Source organism: Typopeltis vanoorti, chromosome 3, assembly GCF_054136105.1.
Source record: "Typopeltis vanoorti isolate ZY-2024b chromosome 3, IOZ_Tvanoo_1.0, whole genome shotgun sequence".
Lineage (NCBI taxonomy): Eukaryota > Metazoa > Arthropoda > Arachnida > Uropygi > Thelyphonidae > Typopeltis > Typopeltis vanoorti.
The window spans coordinates 159,648,074-159,671,788 of NC_143551.1; the positions used below are offsets into that span (position 1 = coordinate 159,648,074).

The 23,715-nt window shown below is 34.8% G+C and overlaps 1 protein-coding gene across 3 annotated transcripts in view; it reads right to left on the minus strand.

Annotated features, from left to right (window-relative positions):
* LOC150108703 (protein turtle homolog B-like) overlaps nt 1–23,715 on the minus strand; it is a 213,518-nt gene that overhangs the window by 83,802 nt on the left and 106,001 nt on the right. For all 3 annotated transcript variants that reach the window (XM_090416171.1, XM_090416172.1, XM_090416169.1), the window contains one exon: nt 12,108–12,227. In XM_090416171.1, coding sequence (XP_090272297.1) covers nt 12,108–12,177 — 70 coding nt within the window. In that variant the 5' untranslated portion in view covers nt 12,178–12,227. The remainder of the gene's footprint in view (nt 1–12,107; nt 12,228–23,715) is intronic.

Consider the following 23,715-nt stretch of genomic DNA (forward strand, 5'->3'; position numbering starts at 1 on the left):
TGAACAAATAACCAGATTTTGAACTTGAATATTTCAATCGCACTGATTTGATGGTTCAAGAATATGAAAAACATAATCGCTGTCACACAAATGTGAAAATACAGGAACATCATAGAAATACGAGATTCGTGAAGATATGATCAAGAGGATTTAAACAAACCAAATGTAACCAATAAAGTAACCAACACTATGTTTTAACTTAGTGAATATTAGGATAGCATTTCACGGATTCTGCGTGAAATGCTAGACTTTGATAAGCTATATATATCGAGTTATATTTGATGTCATGACTAATACTGAGCTATACTTGCAAATTTCAAGCTACAAGTTACTTGAGGTACTTGCTAGGCGGGAATTGAGATGCTTTGACTAATTATTTATCTGTTATTAAATCTAGCATTATAACTTGGAAACAGTTGTTGGAGTTCATATTTGAAAGATGCCATACGAATAGCTAATGAGTAAGCCTTATTTATGCCGGATTTCTCGATATTGGTACTTGATAATTCTGATTTGCACTGCACAGCTATTGCTAAGTATTGACTTTTCGTCCAAGCAAACAGTAAAAGGTATGTATTAGAATAGATGAAGCAACAGCAATAATAATATAGCGTTAAGTTAATAATTAATACTGTCTTCACTTTCTCAGTAATGAACTTGATAAAGGTTAATTTGATGTCGCTTACAGATAATAATTAGTAGAGGCGAAATCATTCAAATGACAACTTTTTTAAAATTATATTAGAAATCATAACAAATATTAGATAGGCCATTGTTTATGAAACGTATGATACATTGGGACAACAATTCCTATCAAGATTCGAAAGTAGGATGGTTAGTATTAGTAAAAGGATAAGCTTAACCCAAGTTCCATTTTCAGAGATACGAATTAAGTGAGTTTAATATTGAAAAAGGGATCAACGCAAAGAAGGATATAACGCTGGGATGTACATTCCAGAAGAAGATATTAAAACATATCAATTAGATAAATATGATATTTTTAGTCTGCTTAAAAGTAAGTAATATGACCCTCGTCTCAAACGAAGTATTATATATCACTCTCTAAACTAATGCCGTCAATAATGTATGAAATACTCTCGGATAACTTACATATAAACAGAATGGATTACGCGTGTTTATCGTATTTAAAGCAATTATTACGATCATTTTCTCGCACTTTTGTCCATAATACTAAAATTATGATCGGAATGATAAAGAAATAAATTGTTTCAAATTATTCTTAATGAATCGTCATATAATTGTCATAATCATTATTAACTTTCGTTTATTGCAATCTATTTGAAGCGTGGTTGAATCGTTGAAAAACAAATAGATTTTGCAGGTCTACCGTTGGATTATAAAAAGGCATGCAAACAATTTCAGAGGGTATTATCAGAAGAGGAATATAATGATACATTTCGTGGTTCTACAATAATGCGTTTCACACATTCGTAACTGTCGTACTACGCGTACGGCGCAGTCAAAATTCCCCTCCCACTCTTCATTTGAATCCATTCATATCAAGTCCCCTTATCCACAACTAATGTCACCTATTATGAGAATTTTACGTTAGAAATAAATTGTATATAATTATTGCCTTAAGCTAGACTCTTAATCCACTTCCTTCGTTCAAAGATTTAGAATGTATCACTCTCTCTCTCTCTCTCTCTCTCTCTCTCTCTCTCTCTTTCACACACACACACACACACACACACACACACACACACACACACACACACACACACTACACATACAGAGAAAATTGTAAAACATCGGAGATTAGAACTGGATTATAGATATTTTCTAACGAGTTAGAAGGGGTTGGGATATTTGGATGGGGATTCGGCTAAAGCAACTACTGCTGTGAAACAAGTCTGATATGTCTGTTAAGTGCGCGTGTTTTTCTTGTGGATTTTCCTACTTTGCGAGATGAAAAGTTTTCCTCTTCGTATCAGGAAACCTAATTAACCTTCTTTTGAAAAGCTATACATGGCATTCTAACCCAAGTGATTGTACCCTAAGGACATCGTCATTTCCAATGAGTTACCGAGGTTCCAATTTATGACGCAGAGTTTTTATCAAACCAACCAAACTTAAAATATTTTATTAGCTCACCAAGCAACCGTTTGAATTCTTGCTTACCACTACTGTTCTATACAAAATCCACTTTTTCAAAGCTATTTACTTTCTTCTAATGAATTCCGAGCAATACCTATTTTTGATTGAAAGTGCATCGATTCGAATGCTGTGTAAGAAGCGAGGAATATTTTGTGATATATATATATATATTATATATATATATATATATATATATATATATATATATATATATATATATATATATATATATATATATATATATATATATATATATATATATATATATTGATCTATATATATTTATATAGATATAAATGATCACAAAGTGGAAAATAACAAGATAAGACATGGACTTCTCATAAAAAAGTTAGGAATAACAACAGTCAAATTTGAACTGACGTCCGCGTGGCAGGTCTAGCGTGAGGCGTTAGTGAGTGGGAACTATCTCGAGAGCGCCAGAACTGAATTACTGCGCTGTGTGAGTCAGATAAGCTTTAACTTAAATTGCTGTTCATGTGTGAGGGGTACAGAACTATTTCTTTTGATTCTAAGATGCGTCGTTCTAGTTCGTCAGCGCATTTATGGTATTAGTAGTAAGATTCCAGTCTATTTGGTGTTGACGCTCTTCTAAATTAGAGTTGGCAGAGAAAAGAACATCACTGGAGAGGGCGCTTGCTCGGGTTCTGTTGTAAGAGATATCAGGTTGATGCTCTTCGAGATGTAGTGAGACCGACTTATCGGTTTGCCCATAATATGGTTTTCCGCAACTGTAGATGATTTTATAAACTCCTGGGAACTGAAGTTGGTTATGTTTTGGCTTGGGTTGACTTAGGAAAGAACGAAGTTTTGGAAGGGTAGTGAAGTAAGTTCTAATGTTAAATTCCTTATAATTTTCGCCAATTTTGGTGATAGAGAACTTACGTACGGTAATTGAATGTGTGCAATAGGATTGGAGTTATCTTCTTACCGAGTTGGCATATGTAGGTCTAGGATTAATTAAATTAGGATTAATTAAAAAGAATTAATTAAGAAGCTTCAAATAGCTAGGAAATTTCAAAGTTTTTCTTACACATGATCCAAATACTGAACGAGCTGAACAGTTTAAATGTGAACTGAAGTCATATAGGATGTCATATGAAGAATTATACAAAGAGCTATTCAAAACAGGATCTCAACGATTAATTACAAAGTTCGTGGAGGAATAAACCTTCAGAAGTATTGGAAATTAGTGCTAATTTAGTTCCTTTTACTGAAGAAAACGTTTTGCCATTGCAAGACGTCAAACGGTTCAGGTGATGGAAGTGATTTAATTCCAGTCTCACACAAAAGAATGCGACTACTATCAGAAAGTGACGGCGAATAAAATTTAACTAATAACCATATGAGCGGATGGATATGGGCCTTTTCGAATTTTTGTTTTATTAGTGACACACTACTTTCTTTAAGAAAGATACATATGTATATATTTTAAATAAGTATTTAAAATAAAAAAATATTCCAATAAAATTAAACATAGTTTTATTCAATGATTTTCGTATGTTTTGTTTGAAAATAACTTATTGTTCTTATCAGGTTTCACATCTGGTGAAAACCAACTGTATTCTTTTTTACACGATTTTCATTTACACAGTTGTTTTCTGGTAATTCGTGTAAATGAAGAATTGGGTATATATAGTCATTAAAGAAGTTGTGATATATAATCTATCTTGGTCGGATCGGACTAATAGAGGACAAGGAAGATACAGTCGCCAGATTTCGGGGTCTTGCATGAGACCGCTTCTAGTGCTCTATTTCGATTGCAAGTTACGGTGGAGCTCTAACTGTAACTGCAATAGAAATAGAACACTAGAAGTGAATTTTCCAACCGTTACAACATCAAGAATTAACTTAAACTACGAGGGGTGTGTACTGTTTCAGTGTCGGAATAAATGGAGTTGGTTGCAGAGGTCAATTTAGTAAATTATGTTATGGCCTACGCCTGCTATTAACTTACAAGTCGGTCGTAGTCATTGTTATAAGGGATGAATTTTGGTGCGATTAATGCACAGAGTAAATCCCAGTTTACTTTTAGTAATGGGATTATCTAACACGAACCTTGGACAGTCTTAGCATGCAATATCTGTTTCCTCTTTCGGTGCTTTCTTCAACAATTTTCTTAAGCTATTGAAATACTTAAGCTATTGAAATAGAGTGCACTAAAGAATAGTTTCGCGAGTCGGTTTTGTGAGTAACTGACGAAGAATGATCATTGTGCTCAAGCACACAAACTATGAACGTGAGAATACTGAAATGACCTTCACACTTATCTTCAATAACAAAAGGAGCTGATTTAATAGCCAATCAAGTGTAGTTAATTTTAATTCTGATTAACTTTGGAAGCGATAAAGAGATAATTTAGATTATTTATATGCGGCTTACAAAACACACACACACACACACACACACACACACACACACACGCACACGCACACACATGCACGCACACACACACACATGTATATACACATATATATATATATTAAATACAACAGGCACACAGAGTATGCAGTTAGTCCAAGCCCATTCGAATTAAGAACAATCTTCAGAAAGGATACTCATTCTATATTGTTGTTTTGATAATTTGAAGAAATGCATTGACTTTCTTTCCTGCTTTGCCCAATTATATTACAGTTTTATTTCAATCTGAAGAATTTTTGACAGTTGACCAATGATTAGAGTATCTTCTGAATTGGATTAGGTTTCTTAAATATTCTATGAAAAGATCTGTGACTAGTTTTGAATATGAGTAATAATGTAATGATAGCTTTCTTTTCTCTTTTTTCTTGCAATATCAGGGGACTGTGTTAAGATCTTTACTACTTAGGTGAGTTAGTCGGTTTAGTATGGGATCGTAGAGTTCTGCTTCCAGTTTTTTACCCACAGAAAACAGGTGGAACCAAACTGGCAACTTACAAGAGAAAACAAGCAATTTAACAGGCAGGTTTGGCGTAATTTGAGCAAGTAATCCAACTCTTTTTTATTTGTTGGGGGGGGGATTTCCATAGTAACCGAAAGAACGACTCCTGCGATAAGGTTGGAAAAATCTGGGTTCAAATGATTTCTGTGATCCGATGAACCCGATTCATAAGGACGTTTGATAGGAATACAAGATACGGGTTAACCTGTTTCATATGAAAATGCCAGAGTTTTTCTTGACATAAATCCTGACATGAAAAGGCTTGTTATTAATAGTCGTATAATACTGTATGTTTCCATACCTGACATCCGCAAAATAAAGGGTGATCAGAATTAAAGTATCCTTGTTTAAGTCCTTGGGAGCCATCCAGTGATCTAAATGCCGATTAACTTTGAAGTGAATGCACTGGCGTCATGCGGAAGCAAAATCGGAGGGAAAAAAAAAAAAAAACGTTGTTCCAAAATCCACCAAGGGCGCTATATTGCTGTGTACCGAATGTAAATGTATTAATTTTCTCTCTCTCTCTCTCTCTCTCTCTCTCTCTCTGTGTGTGTGTGTGTGTGAAAGAAGGAGAAAAGCGACACAAGCGTAAATAACACTGTTCAATGTGCTGCCCTTCCCAGCATACCACAAACTGCATCCTTTGCATAATGTGTTCAACGGCAGAATGCAGCTGGTTGAGACTGATGTTCTTTCAACGCTTGTAGGTTATCAGGATGATTCCGATAAACCCCGCATTTGAGAAATCCCCAGAGCCAGAAGTCACAGGGGTGTCAGATCAGGTGATCGAGGCAGCCATGAATTTCGAAAAGCACGTGAAATTCGTGCAATTGGCATCCGTGAAAAGCTCTCGATCCTGTACTGATTGACTGATGTGTGGAGGGGCTACACCTGGCATAACAATTATTAAATAATTGTTATGCCAGGCGCTATACCAACCCCTATAATAACGCAAGGCGCTATTGCCACAGCTATAGAAACGCATGCATAGGCGTTGCTATAGCTGTGACACAACAAAAGTATTTATCATATTGCGATACGGTTCGGCAGTAACTGAGCAGGTCACAGGACCCGACTGACGAATGTCCTCAAAGAAGAATGGTCCAATGATAAACGAAGCTGTAAGCCAGCACTATACAGTAACTTTGGATGAATGAAAAGGAAATTGTTGGATTGTATGCGGATTTTGCGTAGCCCATGTACGGAAAATATGAGTATTCACAACTCCGTTCAAGTGAAAGTGAACCTCACCTCCCCACAGAATCATCCACGGCCACACAGAGCTAACGCTGTTATTCGTGGCCTGCTCCACAACGGTAGTAGTAACTTCATTTTTTGCTTGTTATGAACCGATTGGTTTGCGACCTCTGCGAAGTCTAACTCCCAACAATCCCATTTCTTCTAAACGACTAATCATCGTCGCACAGCACATAGAGATAGTGGACCTCGTGAAGATTTGTTCGGCGATGAAATTCGCCGAGTGCAGTAACACTGTTGTATTTGTTTAAGTAGTACAGCTTTACGAGCAAAGCACGTTGGGTAAGGTTAGTGCCAACATTGTGGACGGTATTAACAGCCAGAATAAAGGGTTCCGGAAATCCTGTGCTATCTTTTTAAACCATGCTGGCACCTGCCAGTTACTTGATATGCAAATTCCATTCATTTAGTGTTTGCAACGCTCCTGGTGGTGAATTTTTTGGTACGATTTTTTTTTCTCTGAGATATCGCTTTCGCATGACGCACATTGCATCCGTGCATAGTTTCGCAGTATTTGGATAACTGGAAGGTCTTAAACTGGAATACTTAATTTTCATCACTTTATTTGATCACCCGTATAAGCACTATATTGTTTTCGCTTGCAGAACACAATGCATTCTCGCCTTATGTTGTTGTGCCACGTAATCCTAACCAATGGTAGTCTTTTAATTTCTCATATTAGTATAAAAACACACGAATATAGAAGCTATGCGATAATCTTTTAATTCATTACTTTCTCGTCCTAGGCTTTTTTTTTTTTTTTGAAAACAGATAAAGTGTATTAAAATGCAAGCATCTTTCAGATGAAAACTTATAATGCAATGCAAGATCGCATTCTAAATTTTATTGTAATATTCTAAATAACACATTCTGCTAATTAATTATAAATTAGCATTTAGCAACTGTGTATTTTCCTAACATCGCTTTTTTTATAATTTTTGAAAATTAATTTTAAGACTGTTTTATCAAGGTCGTTCAGTTTAATGATCGGAGTGGTCATTTCCAGTATTCGAAGCTAACTTTCCATGTTCGTCATTTTAGCTGGATTTCCAAACGTCAGTTCATGAGTGTGCGCGCCGTATATATATCTGTACACCGGAGGTAAAGGGTACTATGTCACAATTATTGAATTTTGCAGGAGAGCTAAATGAAAGTTTTTTCCATGTTTGTTTCACTTGCACGTTTTTCAATGTTCTTAAACTTCTTTTACATGATAATGAAAACATTTCACGCCTTTTTAATATCCAGTTCTCAAATTTGATTATTTTTATTAGTTTATGAAATACTGGACTTGGTGCCTTTTACCTCTATTATAAAGATTAGCAAATAAAAAATCGCAATGCACTATGTCTATTATATTCTTGATATTCTTGATAAAATAATTAAAAAAACAGTAGTTGTTACTTAAAATCTAATTTATAATTTTTTATTGAAATGAAGTACATTTGTAAGCAAAAACCTAAGCAATAGAATACAGTAATGTTAGTATAATGAAACTTAATCTGATTATTTCAGATTTTTATGCTTGACACATTACGCAAAAAGAAAACTTTAATGTTCATCGTCTTCCAATGGAAAGTCAGTCGCAACATTTGGGTGTTGTAGGCTTTTGTAAAATGGATGGCATTCCGTCTGCAAAACTTTAAAAGGGATAAAAGGTCGTTGTATTTTTGTGAAGAAATAGGTCTGGATTCTTCAGAAATCGCAACCAGGGTTTGTGGAAATATAACTGCTTTTCTGGCATTTCTCCTTAAATTTACTTCTTGGAAATTCAAAACTAATTTTGAAACAAAAGACTGCCAATGTTTGCGTGTTTTACCTGAAGATGACTGCACTGCGATAATTTCAGTGGTTCTTTAAGTATAAAGACTGGAAGTTCTTGAAATCCTGTAACTCCATATTGTGTACGGTAACCTTTTTAGATGTTTGGCAAACCACCTGTTACCAATCACGTGGTGATAATATTGTTAAAGGTGGGAGCCTTTTTATCTTACGCTCAATCAGTGCGTGGACTGTGTCTGCTTCCATGTGCGAATAGCCCTTCAAAAGAAATTTGTGGTTAATAATTTTTACCTGACAGTATTTATGCAGCTGTATTTCTGACATTTTGTTTTAGGTCTACATTATTTTCAGAACAGAATTTTAATTTTTTAATTAAACAGAAGTTTAATTGTAACATTTCTGAAAAGGTGAGACCTGGTTCTAGAAATTTTCTTCCTGTTTTTCTCTGCTGTAGTGATTCTCATAAGATGGGAACGTAGCAATTACGACAACTTTATTTGAAAAGCATAGAGTATTTAAGAACATTGTTTTGCAAACCCTTACTCTTTCTTTATTTACAAAAAACCTGTACATCAAACTATTATTCTTTTTTTTTTGTTTACTACCATCTCTTGACCTTGGTCTGCATACTTGTTTCACTTCAAAACAAGAACTAATAAATTGTCGTTTAATATTTGCATTTTTTTCCGTCCCAATATTGCTTGAATGTGTCTAATCTTATGTTTTCTGGAACTCTCTCTACACATTTAAACTTACAGAGAGGCTTCATTGCACTTGCCGGAATTGTCTTTCGTTCACGTTCGACCTTCCTTTGCAATTTGCGATTTGTTTACAACTTTTCTTCTGAAACTGGTTCTTGAATTTTCACAATCTTTGTCGGAACTTTCCTCTTCTGGTATATAATTCGCATCTGTATCTGTATCATCACTTTCACATCCACTTAAATACAAATCAGTACATTATTGCATTTGTCATCAATGTTTGCCCGTCATGAACTGAGTTTTAAACATCTTTTGAACAGCAAGCTTCATAATTTTCAGCATTATAGCTATTTTCAAATTAAGGCAAATCGTTGAATTTTCTTTAATGTAGACGACGAACCTTCAACACAACTGTTATCATTTTTTGCTATCTCGTCTGAAATATAATAAGAAAAGTATAGATAGAATTTCATATTCAATATGTTTTATTCTCAGCTTTTACTGAACACAGTGGTCCTGAAGATCGCTAGGTTGATTGACCTTAAATGACGAAGAAAATACAGAATAACACAATTGAAAGAATTTATCTGGAAATCATATTTTATTTCCAATAATTCTTGATAACAAAATAAAAACGAAAATTAAAAAAAAAGTGTGATAACAAAAAACATGACGCATACCGTCTTCGTCTACTACCATCATTTTAAGTCAACCTCACGATCATTCAGGACCACTGTGTGAAGATCTAACACTTACCTTTATTTTTTTACTGGTAGTTTTTTCTGTCTTCAACGCAAATCGTATAAGCCGCTTCCCGCGAGAGTCGGATGCGTCAAAATTCATTTTTATAAGGCGAGTACGTACAAGATAAAAACAAGAACAAAAACACACGAAACAAGAACAATATCTCACTGTATCTACCCGATAACTAATAGAAAGAGACCGAATACAAAGAAAATGAATCGATCAGACCATGCGGCTCTTAGACCGGTGTCAATCCTGCGATGAGTCATCCTACAGCGTTGGAGGTAAAAAAAAAAAAAAAAACAGTATTAGGATATAGTTCCTATGTCTAATCGTAAAAAGAGTAATAACCCGAAATAAACGGCTACTTGTCCACATAGTGTTCTTTACCTCGATATCATGATGGCACATAGTGCTCTTTCCAACTGGCTAATCCGCTTATTATTACAGACAGGAGACAGTGCTTTGTACAACTGAAAAGAGCACGAAACAAAACATTAAAATATACCTAAAACTCAATTCCGTGAAAAATGGGTATAGTGCCCTTTACCTCCGGTGTACACACATATATATATATATATATATATATATGTGTGTGTGTGTGTGTGTGTGTGTGTGTGTATTAGAGGTCCTCCCATCCCAAGTTTCAATTTTTTTAAATAATATCACCCACGAAAGGTTGAAAACCTATTGTACACTTAGTGTGATGGATGGGTTAAGCTTTAAATCTAGAAAGCCTGCTCCAGAGACAAAACATGGAATTTTTCATGTCAGCCTTCAATTAGCCAGTGATGGTTCACACCGAGAGATGAAATTAATCTGTTACCTAAAGAGATTCAGGTCAATGGCATAACAGGATTCAAATTCATATGCTATTGGTTTGCAAGCGTAGACGCTATCTGGACGACCAACCAGTCTGCGGGTATAGGAAGAGCCCAATAACAGGTAAAAATGCAAAAATTAACAGAAGCAGAGAGAGTCAATAGAAGCTTCTATAGAATTGTAATAATTATAATCAGGTACCATTGATATTTTCTTTATGCCCTTGTCTGTATTTTAAACACATTTCGTAGAACAGACGCCCGATGATCTGTATGTTATTATTGATGACACAGACCTACACTTTCCAATGCTCCTGTTTATCGATAGGGTCTGTCATTTTCTTTTGGATTGTCAGATTTCTCTCAGATCGATGTATGTGTAATGTCGAACATTTTCTTTCTTCAGATTTTCCTGTTAATGCAGGTATCCTTGAGGTCTCTCTCTCTCTCTCATTCCACCCACTCTCTTCCTGACTTGTTCTCATTGCCCTCAAACTTTATGGTTTTGCTGATGGTGGCACTCATCCTATTATTGCACTAAATCCTACAGTGCTGAAATATCTCAAACTTCAAGATCATCTGTAATAAGTGTCCTGACACTGACCCTCAATGTATCCTTCTCAGGGGTAAAAACAACCTAGTGACCTTCAATGCTTCCAAAACACAGTTTCGTTTGTTTTCTTGCAAAAAAGACAGACCGTAGATATTCTTCACTTACTTTTGGCAATAGTCAGCTGAGCGTTCAAGACCAGATCACTTTTTTTGGACTGACTTATATTCCAAACGTTTCCTGTGATATTTTCATCACTTTTGTTTTGCGAAAAACTTCCAAAAACTTGGCATCCTTCTTCGCTCACGATAATACTTCTCTGCTGACCAATTACTTACTCTGTAATCTCAAATCCGCCCAACCTTGGAATACTACTCTCATGTTTGGGATGGTACACCTAAAATCTCCCTAAATTTTCTTGACACTTGAACAGCAAAGGGTGTATTCGATTGATTACTGACACCCCTGTCCAAGAATTACAGACTCTCTTCAGCCACTCTCTCATAGAACATTAGTTTCTGCATGATATCATTTTATATGGACAGATATGTTCATGTTCATCGACTAGCATCCATTGTGACTCCTATTTCTGTCATATCTACAGAAAGTCTTGCAGTTGAACTCCGAACCAGATGTTCTCAATCTTCTTTCATCCCATCTACTTCAGTTCTCTAGATCCGCCTCCCCCATGAAATATTTTAAAGGACTACAACCTCTAGCTGTTTAAGAAGAATATGAACATATCATTCTGCTCCTGATTCCAACACACACTCGGCCATTTTTTGCTATAAGCCTTGTTGCCTCCCATGTGTGGTGGGAGTGATATATATATATATATATATATATAAACTCAATTTCTCTAGAGGCTTGAAATGTATTAAAAGTGACACTATACTGAAGTATTTTCCACTTCTTGTTCATTTGTTTATTCATATAATTGTTCCAAAAACATTCATTGCAACCTATGAATTTGTTTGGAATGTTGTAAAACTTAATTTCAAGTGAAAGTTCGCATTTTAAGAAGAAGGAAATGTGCACACTATCACTTAATCTCAGCACGTTAACGCTGTCGAGTAATACAAGAAGCTACATTGTCCATTACTTAAAACAATATCTTGACTGACAAATGCTACATGCAAGTACATGAATTAAGAATGGTTTCTTAATCTACTTAAAATAACATCAAAGGTTCCTACCTACTAGCGTCACGGGCACCAAAAGATAGAGACGGACGAGGCAGATTCCAGTTAAAAGCACAGCCTCCATATATTACGGCATGTACTGGTTACCTCCTTCGGTGCGCTTTATGACGAGACCTGCAACGAAACATGTTCACAACTTAATTCTGCGGTTATTCTCATGTGGGTTACATTTCCTGCGCAGTCTTATATTATAATTGAGAAATAACATTTTCGCTGTATCAAAACTTACACAACACAAAACCCTACTCCTGTTAATTCAGAGCAAAGAATTTTAACAGACGTATTTCTGGAGCTCAACGAACCAGATTTTATTTCGAGTGGACGCGAATGAAACTTTTAATTGCCTGAAAGCCACATAATATTGAATGCGAAAATTTTTTAAATAGATTCGTATTGTTCTTGTATTTATATGCATGTGTTCCCATTACGCATATGCAGCGCATACAATCTTCTTATTACATCGTCTGGTGCTTCTAGCTACGTTCTGTCACTCTTCGAGAACTGGACCATTTACCACTGACATTGGCAAATGTCAATGAAATGCAAAGTGGTTATTTGAGAAGAGGTATCCATTGGGCCCATCCAGATGTAAATAGACTACTGAAATGTCTCGGACATTGCGATTTCTTTCGGGTACAAAGTGTTGTCCCTGTAGTATCACGAAAGAATCAGTTTAGCCTGCCTTTCTATCTTCAGATATTGCCCAAGGTACTCATCTCCATGGAATTTGTCATAGTTAAGTGTCTTCCAAGGAACAAAAATGAGCTTGTGTTTATTACAAATACAAGAAAATGTTTGGACTTTTTTTTCATGTTGAAAATGCAATATTCAACAGCTGATATACAGGATATTGTCGAACGTGTAGTCTAATATTCAAGTTGCATCACAACTTAGTCAGATGTTGCTATTTAGGTTTCCGATACTTTACGTTTCTTTGCAAATAGGTCTAATCAATGTCATTAGGTGTTATGTAAACTCAGATGCATGACAAATGTTTGTGTGTATTGTTTACAGGTATTAGTGACGCTTCTTCCTGAAGAAGGCTATTTATTTTATACTGCATTGTCGAAGGTGTTATGGCATCTGATTGAGGAATCAGACAAACTGCTACATATCTTTCTTCTCCTACAAGCATTAAAATTCCAATTTTATTAATTTATTCAGTCTGCTTTAGACAACTACTGCATTTAAAAATATTATGCGCGCGCTCAGAGTTTCTTCCACAATTTAAAAATAAAATCACACTTGCAATAGCTATACTGTTGTTATTGTTTATAAAGAAAAAATTCTGAAAATTTGTTGATTAAAATATACGTAATAATAACTCAGATGTATAACAATGTAAGTCATTTTTTTTTAAAATTTAATTCTTCACAGATTCGTATAATTAAAAAGCGGAGATTTTTATAAGGTATAAGGTTAAGGTCATTTTTATAAGGTTTACTTTTATAAGGTAACAAAGCGCATTTTTCAACATACAAATATCAGGTTGTGTTCAAGCGGACTTAAATTTAAGCAGATTGTCAAAATACAAATCAGGAAAACTGAGTGTTCGATTAGATCCCCGTTCACGGAATTAATAAGTACTACAAGGATTATTCCACTCTTCACCTACTTCATAACCTTTAAGTCCAAACGGAAAACAGAGAGATCACCGAAGCAGAATAAACACGGAAATACAGATGTCAGTTAGTGAGACTGCAGAAAATCAAACACCACAAATAGGAAATGCGAAAATAATTATTTACGTTGAAATTACTGGAGTCTTATGTCCCATACAGCACAAGAAAATCGTTGAAATATTGAATAAGAAGCGGAGACCATATCAAAGAAAAGGGCCTACGAATTTCTTCGAAATGTGAATTATAAAGGAATTGGCTTTAAAAGAGAGGTAAGAGGAAATGCTTAAACACAATAGGGTACTGCCATAAAACGAACGAAACTTAAATTTTATTTCTTTTGACATGAACGAGAATGCCGAAATTTGGAAAAGAGATCAATTACCGTATATACTGATCATTGACGCACATTTTGTATCGTGTTGAATTTACAGTTAAAATATTCTTGCAGGAATATTTGTGTACTACGAGCATGCGATTTATTTATTTTTTCTTCCGAAAGAAACTGTATTCTTAGAGATCATCAATAATAGCCGTACTTAATTTCCATTAATTAACTAATGACGTTTAAGTGGAATTGAGATCTATATTCTGTATTGTATATGTTTCAAAATGAATGAAGTATTTTATAGTTCATTAGTGAATATCGTCGGCAACATAGTATATGCTTTTAATTTTCTTTAGGTTCTGCAGACTCTGTTTGTGTCGGGGGGTGATAAAAATTCAATAAGATTGAGTATAATATATTATCCAACTCAGCTGGAATAATGTTAGTTCCAAATATCACAAATACTACAGGTTGTAACTATGGGTGCATATTTTGAAATTCAGGGTTAACTTTGAACCCTGAATATCTCTTGCTGAAACCGCCAAGAGAAAATTGCATCATTAGAAATTGCTGTAGTAGATGATAGATTACTTGAAGATGAGGAAGGAATACGCAGTTTTGATGAGTAACTGAGATATATAAGCATACTTCCTTTTTAATGGAATTCGCTTTCGTCTAAACAGTGTGAGGATTGTTGTTCCCCTTCACTCTGTGAAGTGGTTCACTGTGTGTTGTTACTTAAAGGAACATAGCTTTATCTTCTTTCTCCTTTAGGTTCAAAATATGCACAATATATGTGAACTTAACAATATAAAAAATTCTCTGTGTGTGTGTGTGTGTGTCTATCTCTCGATGATTCGTTGAGATTGCGACCCGAAGCAACTACGTCTGTACGAGACCGTCTACCTCACCTTCAACTGAACAGCGCTTATTGAATTCTGCTCATGCTCTGTACGGGATTTGAATTCAGATGCTTCAAACCGAAAATAATTATTGTTAATTATTTTCGGTTTGAAGTTATTGTTAATTATTGTTAATTCCATGAGATAATTGTAAGCATTATAACAAATTATATAAAAAATAAACCGTATTTAATGATTCAAGCAGATCCATGATTTGATGTGATTATGACCAATTGTCATCACTCTTAACAGTAAGTAAACAGAAAAGTGTGAAACAATTTTATCTGTGTCGGAGTACTGTTGAGTGGAACTCCATAAATGGTGTTTAATATTATCATACTTCACTGAAAATACTTTAGTAGTGAACTAAATATCTGTAGAAAAAGGATGTATCAAGAGACACTTACACACAAACGCAACGTTCTCTTTATCGCAATAATTTTAAGCAATCAGTTTCTTTAGTTTCAGACTGCACAAATGTATTCATTATTTTCAACTGAATGTTTTATTTTTTAATCATTTTAATTCACTTTATAGAACCATTACATCGTAAATTAAAAGTATTATTCTTTTGTTTCTTTACATTATCATCAATTTAGTTCGTTGTACGCACTAATTTCTTTTACATCCTACAGATGTGACTTTTCAGCACTTAAGGTTAAGTATTTGATGAATTTAAGACCACCGAAGAGTCATTAACCTTCTAGCTTAATATACTTTTAATTACTAAAGCCACATAAAATGAAACACTTCAGCGAGAAATCTCTTTTTCTTTATACCATCCCACCACAATATGACAACATGAATTTATAGTATTAATTTCTCATTTGTAAGCGATTTTTGTTTATATAGAAATATACTGTAAAAAGAACAAACTCAGTTTGTATCGCAATAATATAAAAAAATTGGTAACATCTTTATTACTAATATTTATTAGACCTATCATCTATACGATTTGAGTTTAAAATGATCATTTAAAAATTACAAAATAGTGGAAATGTGTTTTCTCTTTTTTGAAATTCGGAAACAACGGATTTCTCTTTTCCCCAATAATTATGGAATTTGTCGTCTAGATTTTTCTACAGTATTATTTGACTCGGTACAATTCAACTAGATTTATTTATTGTAATCCAATAAAGTATTTTATCGCATTTTTACATTTTTATCTCAGTGGGATTTTTGCTTCTGAATTTACGTGTATCTTTATTTTTCAGGAGATGAAACTATCGCACGATGCATACAGCTACATCTTGTTTGTCATAAATATAATGTATAAATATAATAGAAATCTGTGTAGTATTGACAGTTTCATGCACTGCACATCACCCAGTATTTAATGAATAGTAAGGTTTACTTTGATGGGCTTATTTTGATACTCGAATTTGATAATACATTTTTTTTCTACTTAAAGCGTACCGCGAATGACAGTTTTATTTTCATCCCTAAAATGTTCTTTTTTAATTCATGTATTTGAATAATGAAAGTTTTACTAAAATTCCTGACACTTTCAATGATAATTTTAGAAACTACGAATAACAAAAAAAATCAATAAATTCCAAGTCTTTTGTAGTTGGTCGATTAGACGACTACAAAACAATTTCTCTTTGGCGATTGGCCAAAGAGAAGTTATGTAATTTCCTCTCTTTGCTACGAAGGGATTGAACCCAAGTCTTCTCAACCAAAGAGCAAATATCGCAACTTCTTGGTGACTCCGCAAAACAGGACTGTACTGCGGTTACACTAACTTTTAATAAAAATGTGAATGCTTTGTAATTTATCGCAGCCTCTGCAGATCAGTCAATGAGAATGCCTTTTTGCTGAAACGAAATGAATTCCTCTTCTGACGCTAGCATATTTATAAGGTTTATTTTGTTTTATCTTTTAAACTGTAGGTGACTTAACCAGTGTCATACGATATTGAGAGTTTTGCTCCAGAAACTGAGGTTTTCGTCCTTCAAAACCAGCCAGTAAAGAAGAAGAAGAAGAATACATCCAACATAACACTACTCTAGCGTCATTGCCCTTACACCTATTTTCACAGTAATCCCCAAAATTATAACGGCACAGGAATTTTTAAGAAGAATTAAAGAATAATGAAATTAGTGCTAGGCGGAAAATACAAAAGTAGAATAGATGGAATCATCTAAATGAATATGTTGCTTTGATGAGGTGCGGTATCTGAACCAGATGCTTCAGGTTCGATTTATCATTTAATATTTAAGCATCCCAGAAGCACTTTAGTAAAGTGTAGTTAAACCAAATATATAAAAATTAAAAAATACACGTTTACAGTGTTTAAAATATCTTTGTATATAATCAAACAAAGCCTATTTATTTTCACAGTAATATTGATAAGTAATACTTTTATTCTTAAGAAAATAATATTGCATATTTCTACAGATATTGAAAACGATAATGTCTCTTTTTTACAAAAATGTCTTTTTATAGATCTACGATATGAAAATAACATATATTAAATAATACTGTTAAACTGTAACATAGATCTCTGCGTTATTCTGTTAAATTTTATAGCTATATGATATGAATAAAAATGATGTATTATTTTTTATAAAATAAAATACTGTAGATTTATACGTTATTCTTAAAATAATTAAGTATTATTTTTTTCTTTTTTGGAAACATCTGAGTTCATCATGTTACCAAACTATTACACAAAGTTTTGGAGGATCTAACTTGTGGCTATTTGTGGCAAAGAAGAGTCTAAAATTTGGAAAATGATTATGTTGTGTAATTTACAGGGATCTTATTAGTTTTTCTGTAATTTGTCGTCAGTGAATGATCAATGCTTGACCATGGGATTCCATTCGTATATGATTCATATAGAAGTGTTTTTTTTTTGTTTTTTTAAATGTCGCTGTATGCTCTGAGCATCCACGAAAATCGAATGATTGCTTACTCTTGTCTTCTTCTTCTCCTTTGGCGAACTTAAGTACAGCCACGTGCATGCAGAGAATTCTGGAAGTTACTGAAGGTCAAGGAAATGAGGCGTCATTCTACGGAATCAATCAAAAGGTGGGGAAAGAACCAAATAAAACATTTTTGACACATACTTTCTAATTCGTTTTTTATTGTTATTTCGTTTTCTTCTTCACTAATTTGAACAGCATTTTCTCTTTACAGAAAGTAGCTTCGTACGAAAATTGAAGAAACAGTACTTAATTTTTCCTGACCTATTTTTTTTTATTCACCAAACTTCTCTCGTTTTCCGTAACTGCGGCAGTATCTGATATTTCTCCTCTAATTCGTTCTAATAACGCCTAAAACTGACTGCTTTATATTGAACTTACAGTTCTCCAGCAGTTTTCCATACGTTCGTCTTCTATTACCGAAATTGACTTCTTTAATATTACATTTCCTTAAGCATTGCAAGTTAATAAATTTTTCACGTGGAAGAATTAGTAGCCCATCACATGTTCGCTTGACAGTGAAACTGCCATTACAAGGCCTACTTGCAATGATATCTAAAATCCACAGGATGCTTAGTGGCTAAATAATCAGGAGCAACTACTCTTGCTGACTCTAGTTGAAAGGGTGCTCCGGCTTCGTAAAATAATATATTGATTACCATACTGAAAACAACTATCCCTTTATTATTAAGGATCTCAGTGTTATAAAGGGAAAAATTAGATTGTGAAATATTTGATTTACTTTTCAGACATTTTATTATGGGAAGAGTTTGCGTCGAAATGTATAACTTCGGTTATATTGGTTTCAAATCGAAATAAAACTCGGCCCGAATCAGAACACTATCGTGAAAGATTAGAAATATAACATACATGAGAAAGATACAGTTACGTAATTTGTAGGTCCTAATTTATCATGTTTACCACAACATTTGTTAGGCATAACCAATTAGAGCTTCTATGACATTCTTTGCATAAAACTTTTAAGCTGGATTATTGAATAAATTATATAAATCCTCAGAATTCCAGGAATGCTCTTCAAAAGTTTTTTCACTAATGTTTCATTATCGTCGACCTTTATGAACAGTAAGTTCACTGGATGGATAAGTGATTTGCACCTCGCATCGGAACCAGGATATCCAAATAAGGAGAGGACTACTTCATCCTCACACTTCAAAAGTGCTCATTACCAAACATGCACATTAGACTCAAACCGAAAGAGGACTTGCTTTATCCACTTACAGTCTTCCGTCAAGAAAACAGAAAAATGAGGATTGGAAAGAAAACTAAACGAAGCGCTTCACACAGTTGAAACCTTAACAGCAGCAAACACTTTAACAACTGGGGTGGACTTACAAAAATGCCTTAATGAGCACGAGCCTGAGCTATTGATCTCGCATACGAAAACAGTCTACGCTCACCACGAGATGGTGAAGCTAATGACCTGAACTAGTTTAGAATATTGTGAATTTTAATACAACTCCCTTATCTTGTCTTCCGTAGCTTGTAAAGCATACATAAAGTTTTGTTATCATTAATTCTAAAAATCTAGGGATAAAATTTACTATACAATGAAATGTGAGAAGTTTAGCCAGATTAGACATTTCACAAAGAAATACTGGAAATCAATATTGTATTTCAGTAAGGATTGTACGAAGTTGAAAATGGATGGTCTCATAGTCAAACTTCACGCTTCCACTATTAGATTTTTTTAAAAAAAAAATCACACATTTAGTTATATTACTTATATATCTCTATACTCTACAGTGAATAATCTAGACTTTAGCAGCAATATTAGTCAAGAGAATGACTTAAATGTAAACATTAACAGTTGAATGAGGAGACACGTTTAACTTGAACTTAAAAATTTCGTAAGAAGTCAAATCATTCAGATATTTTACAAAACCTTAACTCTCGTATCTTTGTGCACCTTATAAATCAGGGGTGTGGAACCCCCCGCCCGCTGGTGAAATTTTACCCGCGAGTCTATTTCAATTCGCCCCTTTGCTGATGTACTCGTATGTACATGTAAATAAAATTTTATAATAATTTAAATTTATTATAATTAAATTTATTTAAATTTAAATAATTAAATATACAAAATCAAAAATAGCTATATTACATAAAATATGATCGTCATACGTCTGGCAACCATCAAATCAAGACCAGCCATTAAAATAAAAAGAAATCAGAAACAAAGGCCATTAATTTGATAAAAAGTAAAGGGTTGAACAACAGGGAATTCAAAGAATTTCTGGAAGATCTTGAAGCTGAATATGGGGACGTATTGTACCATTGTGAAGTTAGGTGGGTAAGTAGAGCTCAAGCGATTTTATGAACTTAAAGACGAAGTGAAAATTTTCTTGGACATTAAAGGTGTCCCCATTAAAGAATTGGAGGATGAAAAGTTTCAAAGTGATTTAGCGTTTTTATTAGACATGACTAGTCATTTTAATAATCTAAATTTGAAATTACAAGGCTCCAATCAGCTAATGACCTCTTTGCTCATTCATATCAAGAGTTTTGAATCGATGCTTCAATTATTTCTTCAATTGTAATTAAAAGATACCATATCAGATGAGAATGTTGCACATTTACTTATTGAGATATACAGGGTGTTCGGGATAAATTTGACATATTTATAATTAATTATATTTTACATGTATTAACACACACTTCTCTTCATTTAAAAGTTTGGACCCTTCTTCATTCATATACAAGATGTCAGAAAGGATGGATAGCTGGAACCCACCTGAATCATGGAAGAGAATAACTTGTATCATGATGATTCGTGCCCACCATCAAAATAAGGATATTACGACTGCTGCCCAATGCTCCCTGAATGCAGTAAAAACAATCAGGCATGAACTAGAGACTTGCAATGGTGACTACGAGGATGTAGCAAGAAGAAAGATCCCTAGCAGACGATCTGATTGCGTTCGTACAGCAGAATTCCTCGCAAATCTGCAGGAACAGGTGTTGAAGAACCCTGGCATTGGAATTCGGGCTTTGTTCGTGGAGTTGCTAACTGTAGTCAAGCCCTGGATAACAAGGGTAGCCAATGGTAGGCCGTATGTATGGCAGCAGGATTCGGCCCCTTGCCACACCTCTGGGAAAAGTCAAAAATGGTTGTCTGAAAATTTCTACGACTTCACCAGTCCAAATGTTTGGCCTCCAAACTCCCCAGACCTTAACCCCATGGATTATTTTGTATGGGGCGCAGTTGAAAAAGACACCAATCGCATTTCCAGTAATACAAAAGCCCAGTTAATGGATAAAATTAAAACAGTTTTTGCGGCCCTTCCCAGGGAGACTGTAGCATCAGCTTGTTCGAGGTTCCGAAGCAGAATTGAAGCTGTGATCGATGCTAATGGTGGTTATTTTGAGTAAATCTTGTTGATAGTATTGTAATTAACTCTGCCTGTAATGTTTTTTTGTCAATTCATTAAATTTAATAGATACAAAGAAGATTTTCTTTTTCCTTACGAAACTGTCAAATTTATCCCGAACACCCTGTATATATTGCACACTACATACACTATATATAAGAGTTAAAATTTGCCAGTCGCCCACGGAAGTTTTTAAATTAGCAATTTTTGCCATTGATAATAAAACGGTTCCCCACCCCTGTTATAAATCAAGCTATTGAAGCCCAGTTGTCTAATTCTGGGCTGTCCAACCTTTGGCAATCCGACGGCCTCATCATAATGAGAATCTAGTAATTTGGTGAGCAGCAGCGACACAACCTCGATAGCTGAACAAACAAACAACACTAATCGCGCGCTCACGTTCTTCGTGAGCGACCAGAGCATGCAGGTTTGAACAAAACAGTATAAGAACGCTTCTTTGACACATCTAATATTAGAAAAACATGTAGGTATATAGTGTTGTAAACACACTATATAAAATTAACAACATCATGATTATCGGTTATTGATAGAATTAAAATATCTAGTACGCATTCGATTCAAGTTGTCATTTCATTTTTTTCGCTAGTGAAAATCAAAACTCACACGCGGGCCGTACAAAATCACACCACGGGCCGCATGCAACCCGCGGGTAGTGCTTTGGACAGACCTGGTCTAATCCATTAAAAACCCAATATAAATAAATAAATAAAGCTCGGATCATTGCAGGAGACTAACAGCAATAGCCGAAAGCCGAGCATCAGTTAGAACTTCATTGGCTACAGCATTGCCATCCATTACCCTCTAAGGGTATTAATCACCGGATCTCATGGTCGATTCGACCTCCCCACAATCAAGTTCAAATTCTTATCCTTATAAGGACTGGCTTAAAGGGGCGAAGCAAGAATGCTTTTCATCTTCCCCTTTATCTGTAGAGGACAGTGTGGGGATAAGATGTTATTGAGCTAGTAAAGCTCTGATCATGGCAGGAGGGTAACAGCAATAGCCGAGCCTCAGTTAAAACTTCATTGGCTACAGCATTGCCATTCATTACCCTCCAAGGGTATTAAGTCCTTATAAGGACTGGCTTTAAGGGGAGAAGCAAGAATGCTTTTCATCTTCCCCGTTATCTGTAGAGGACAGATAATGGGGAAGTTATAAGGTGTTATTGAGCTAGTAAAGCTCTGGTCATGGCAGGAGGGTAACAGCAAAAGCCGAGCCTCAGTTAAAACTTCATTGGCTACAGCATTGCAATCCATTACCCTCCAAGGGTATTGCTCACCGCATCTCACGGTCGACCGTTCAAATTCTTCAACAACAACAACAACAACAACGTTACTGACTTGTTGGGTGAAGCATAAAATGCTTTTTATTTTCCTCTTTATCTGTGTCGAAAAGCTTGATGGGGGGGGATTGTGAGTCTTATGCTCGCACTTTGTGAACTATGGAGTTAGTTCTGTTCTGCTGAAAGCAGGATTGTCTTGGGTGTTTTATGTTTATGATAGTCATGTTCACTATAACTGGAAGCTTGTCTGATTAGTGGGTTGGGATGAGAGTGTGCCTTGCTAAAGAACTTTTCCGCATGAAGGAGAGAATGAATGTTAGGGGTTCCGGTTTCTCTGTGGATCTGCGTGTTTCTGACGAACCATGGAGCGTCCAAGATCATTCGCGGGCATTTGTTTTGTATCCTCTGTAGTTTCCGGATGTTTCTGACGAACCATGGAGCGTCCAAGATCATTCGCGGGCATTTGTTTTGTATCCTCTGTAGTTTCCGGATGTTTCTGACGAACCATGGAGCGTCCAAGATCATTCGCGGGCATTTGTTTTGTATCCTCTGTAGTTTCCGGATGTTAGATTTGGATGTGTGACTCCATGCCGGGGATGCATATGTGATTACTGGTCGTATTACTATCTGATATAGTAACAGCTTGTTGCGTTTATCCAATTTGCTGTTGCGATTGATCAGGGGATAGAGTTGGGCTATGGTTCTGGATGTCTTTGTGCCTATGAGCTTGATATGGCTGTTGAAATTTAGCTTTTTGTCTGGCTGTACTCCAAGGTATTTGGTTTCTGTCTGCCATGGTATATTTTTTTCGAGGAGTTGAATATCATCTTGAAATTCTTCGGTTCTGTTCTCAATATTTATATTATTTAAGTTTATAAACAAAATGGGTGTATAAATATAATGTACGAAAAAATACATGCAAAACAAAAAAAATTATATATTTTTAATAATTATTTATTTTTGTTTCTATTTTAATTAATTTATATATTCTGTTTATTTTTACAGGGTAGATACCGATCGGCAAAGTATACTCTGGACGGTTTTAAAGGACACTAATTTTCTTGCAAAATCTGGTCATTCATCTCTACCTAGAAAATTCCAAATATCTGTTGTTTTTATAGCAGCTTGAAGCATGAT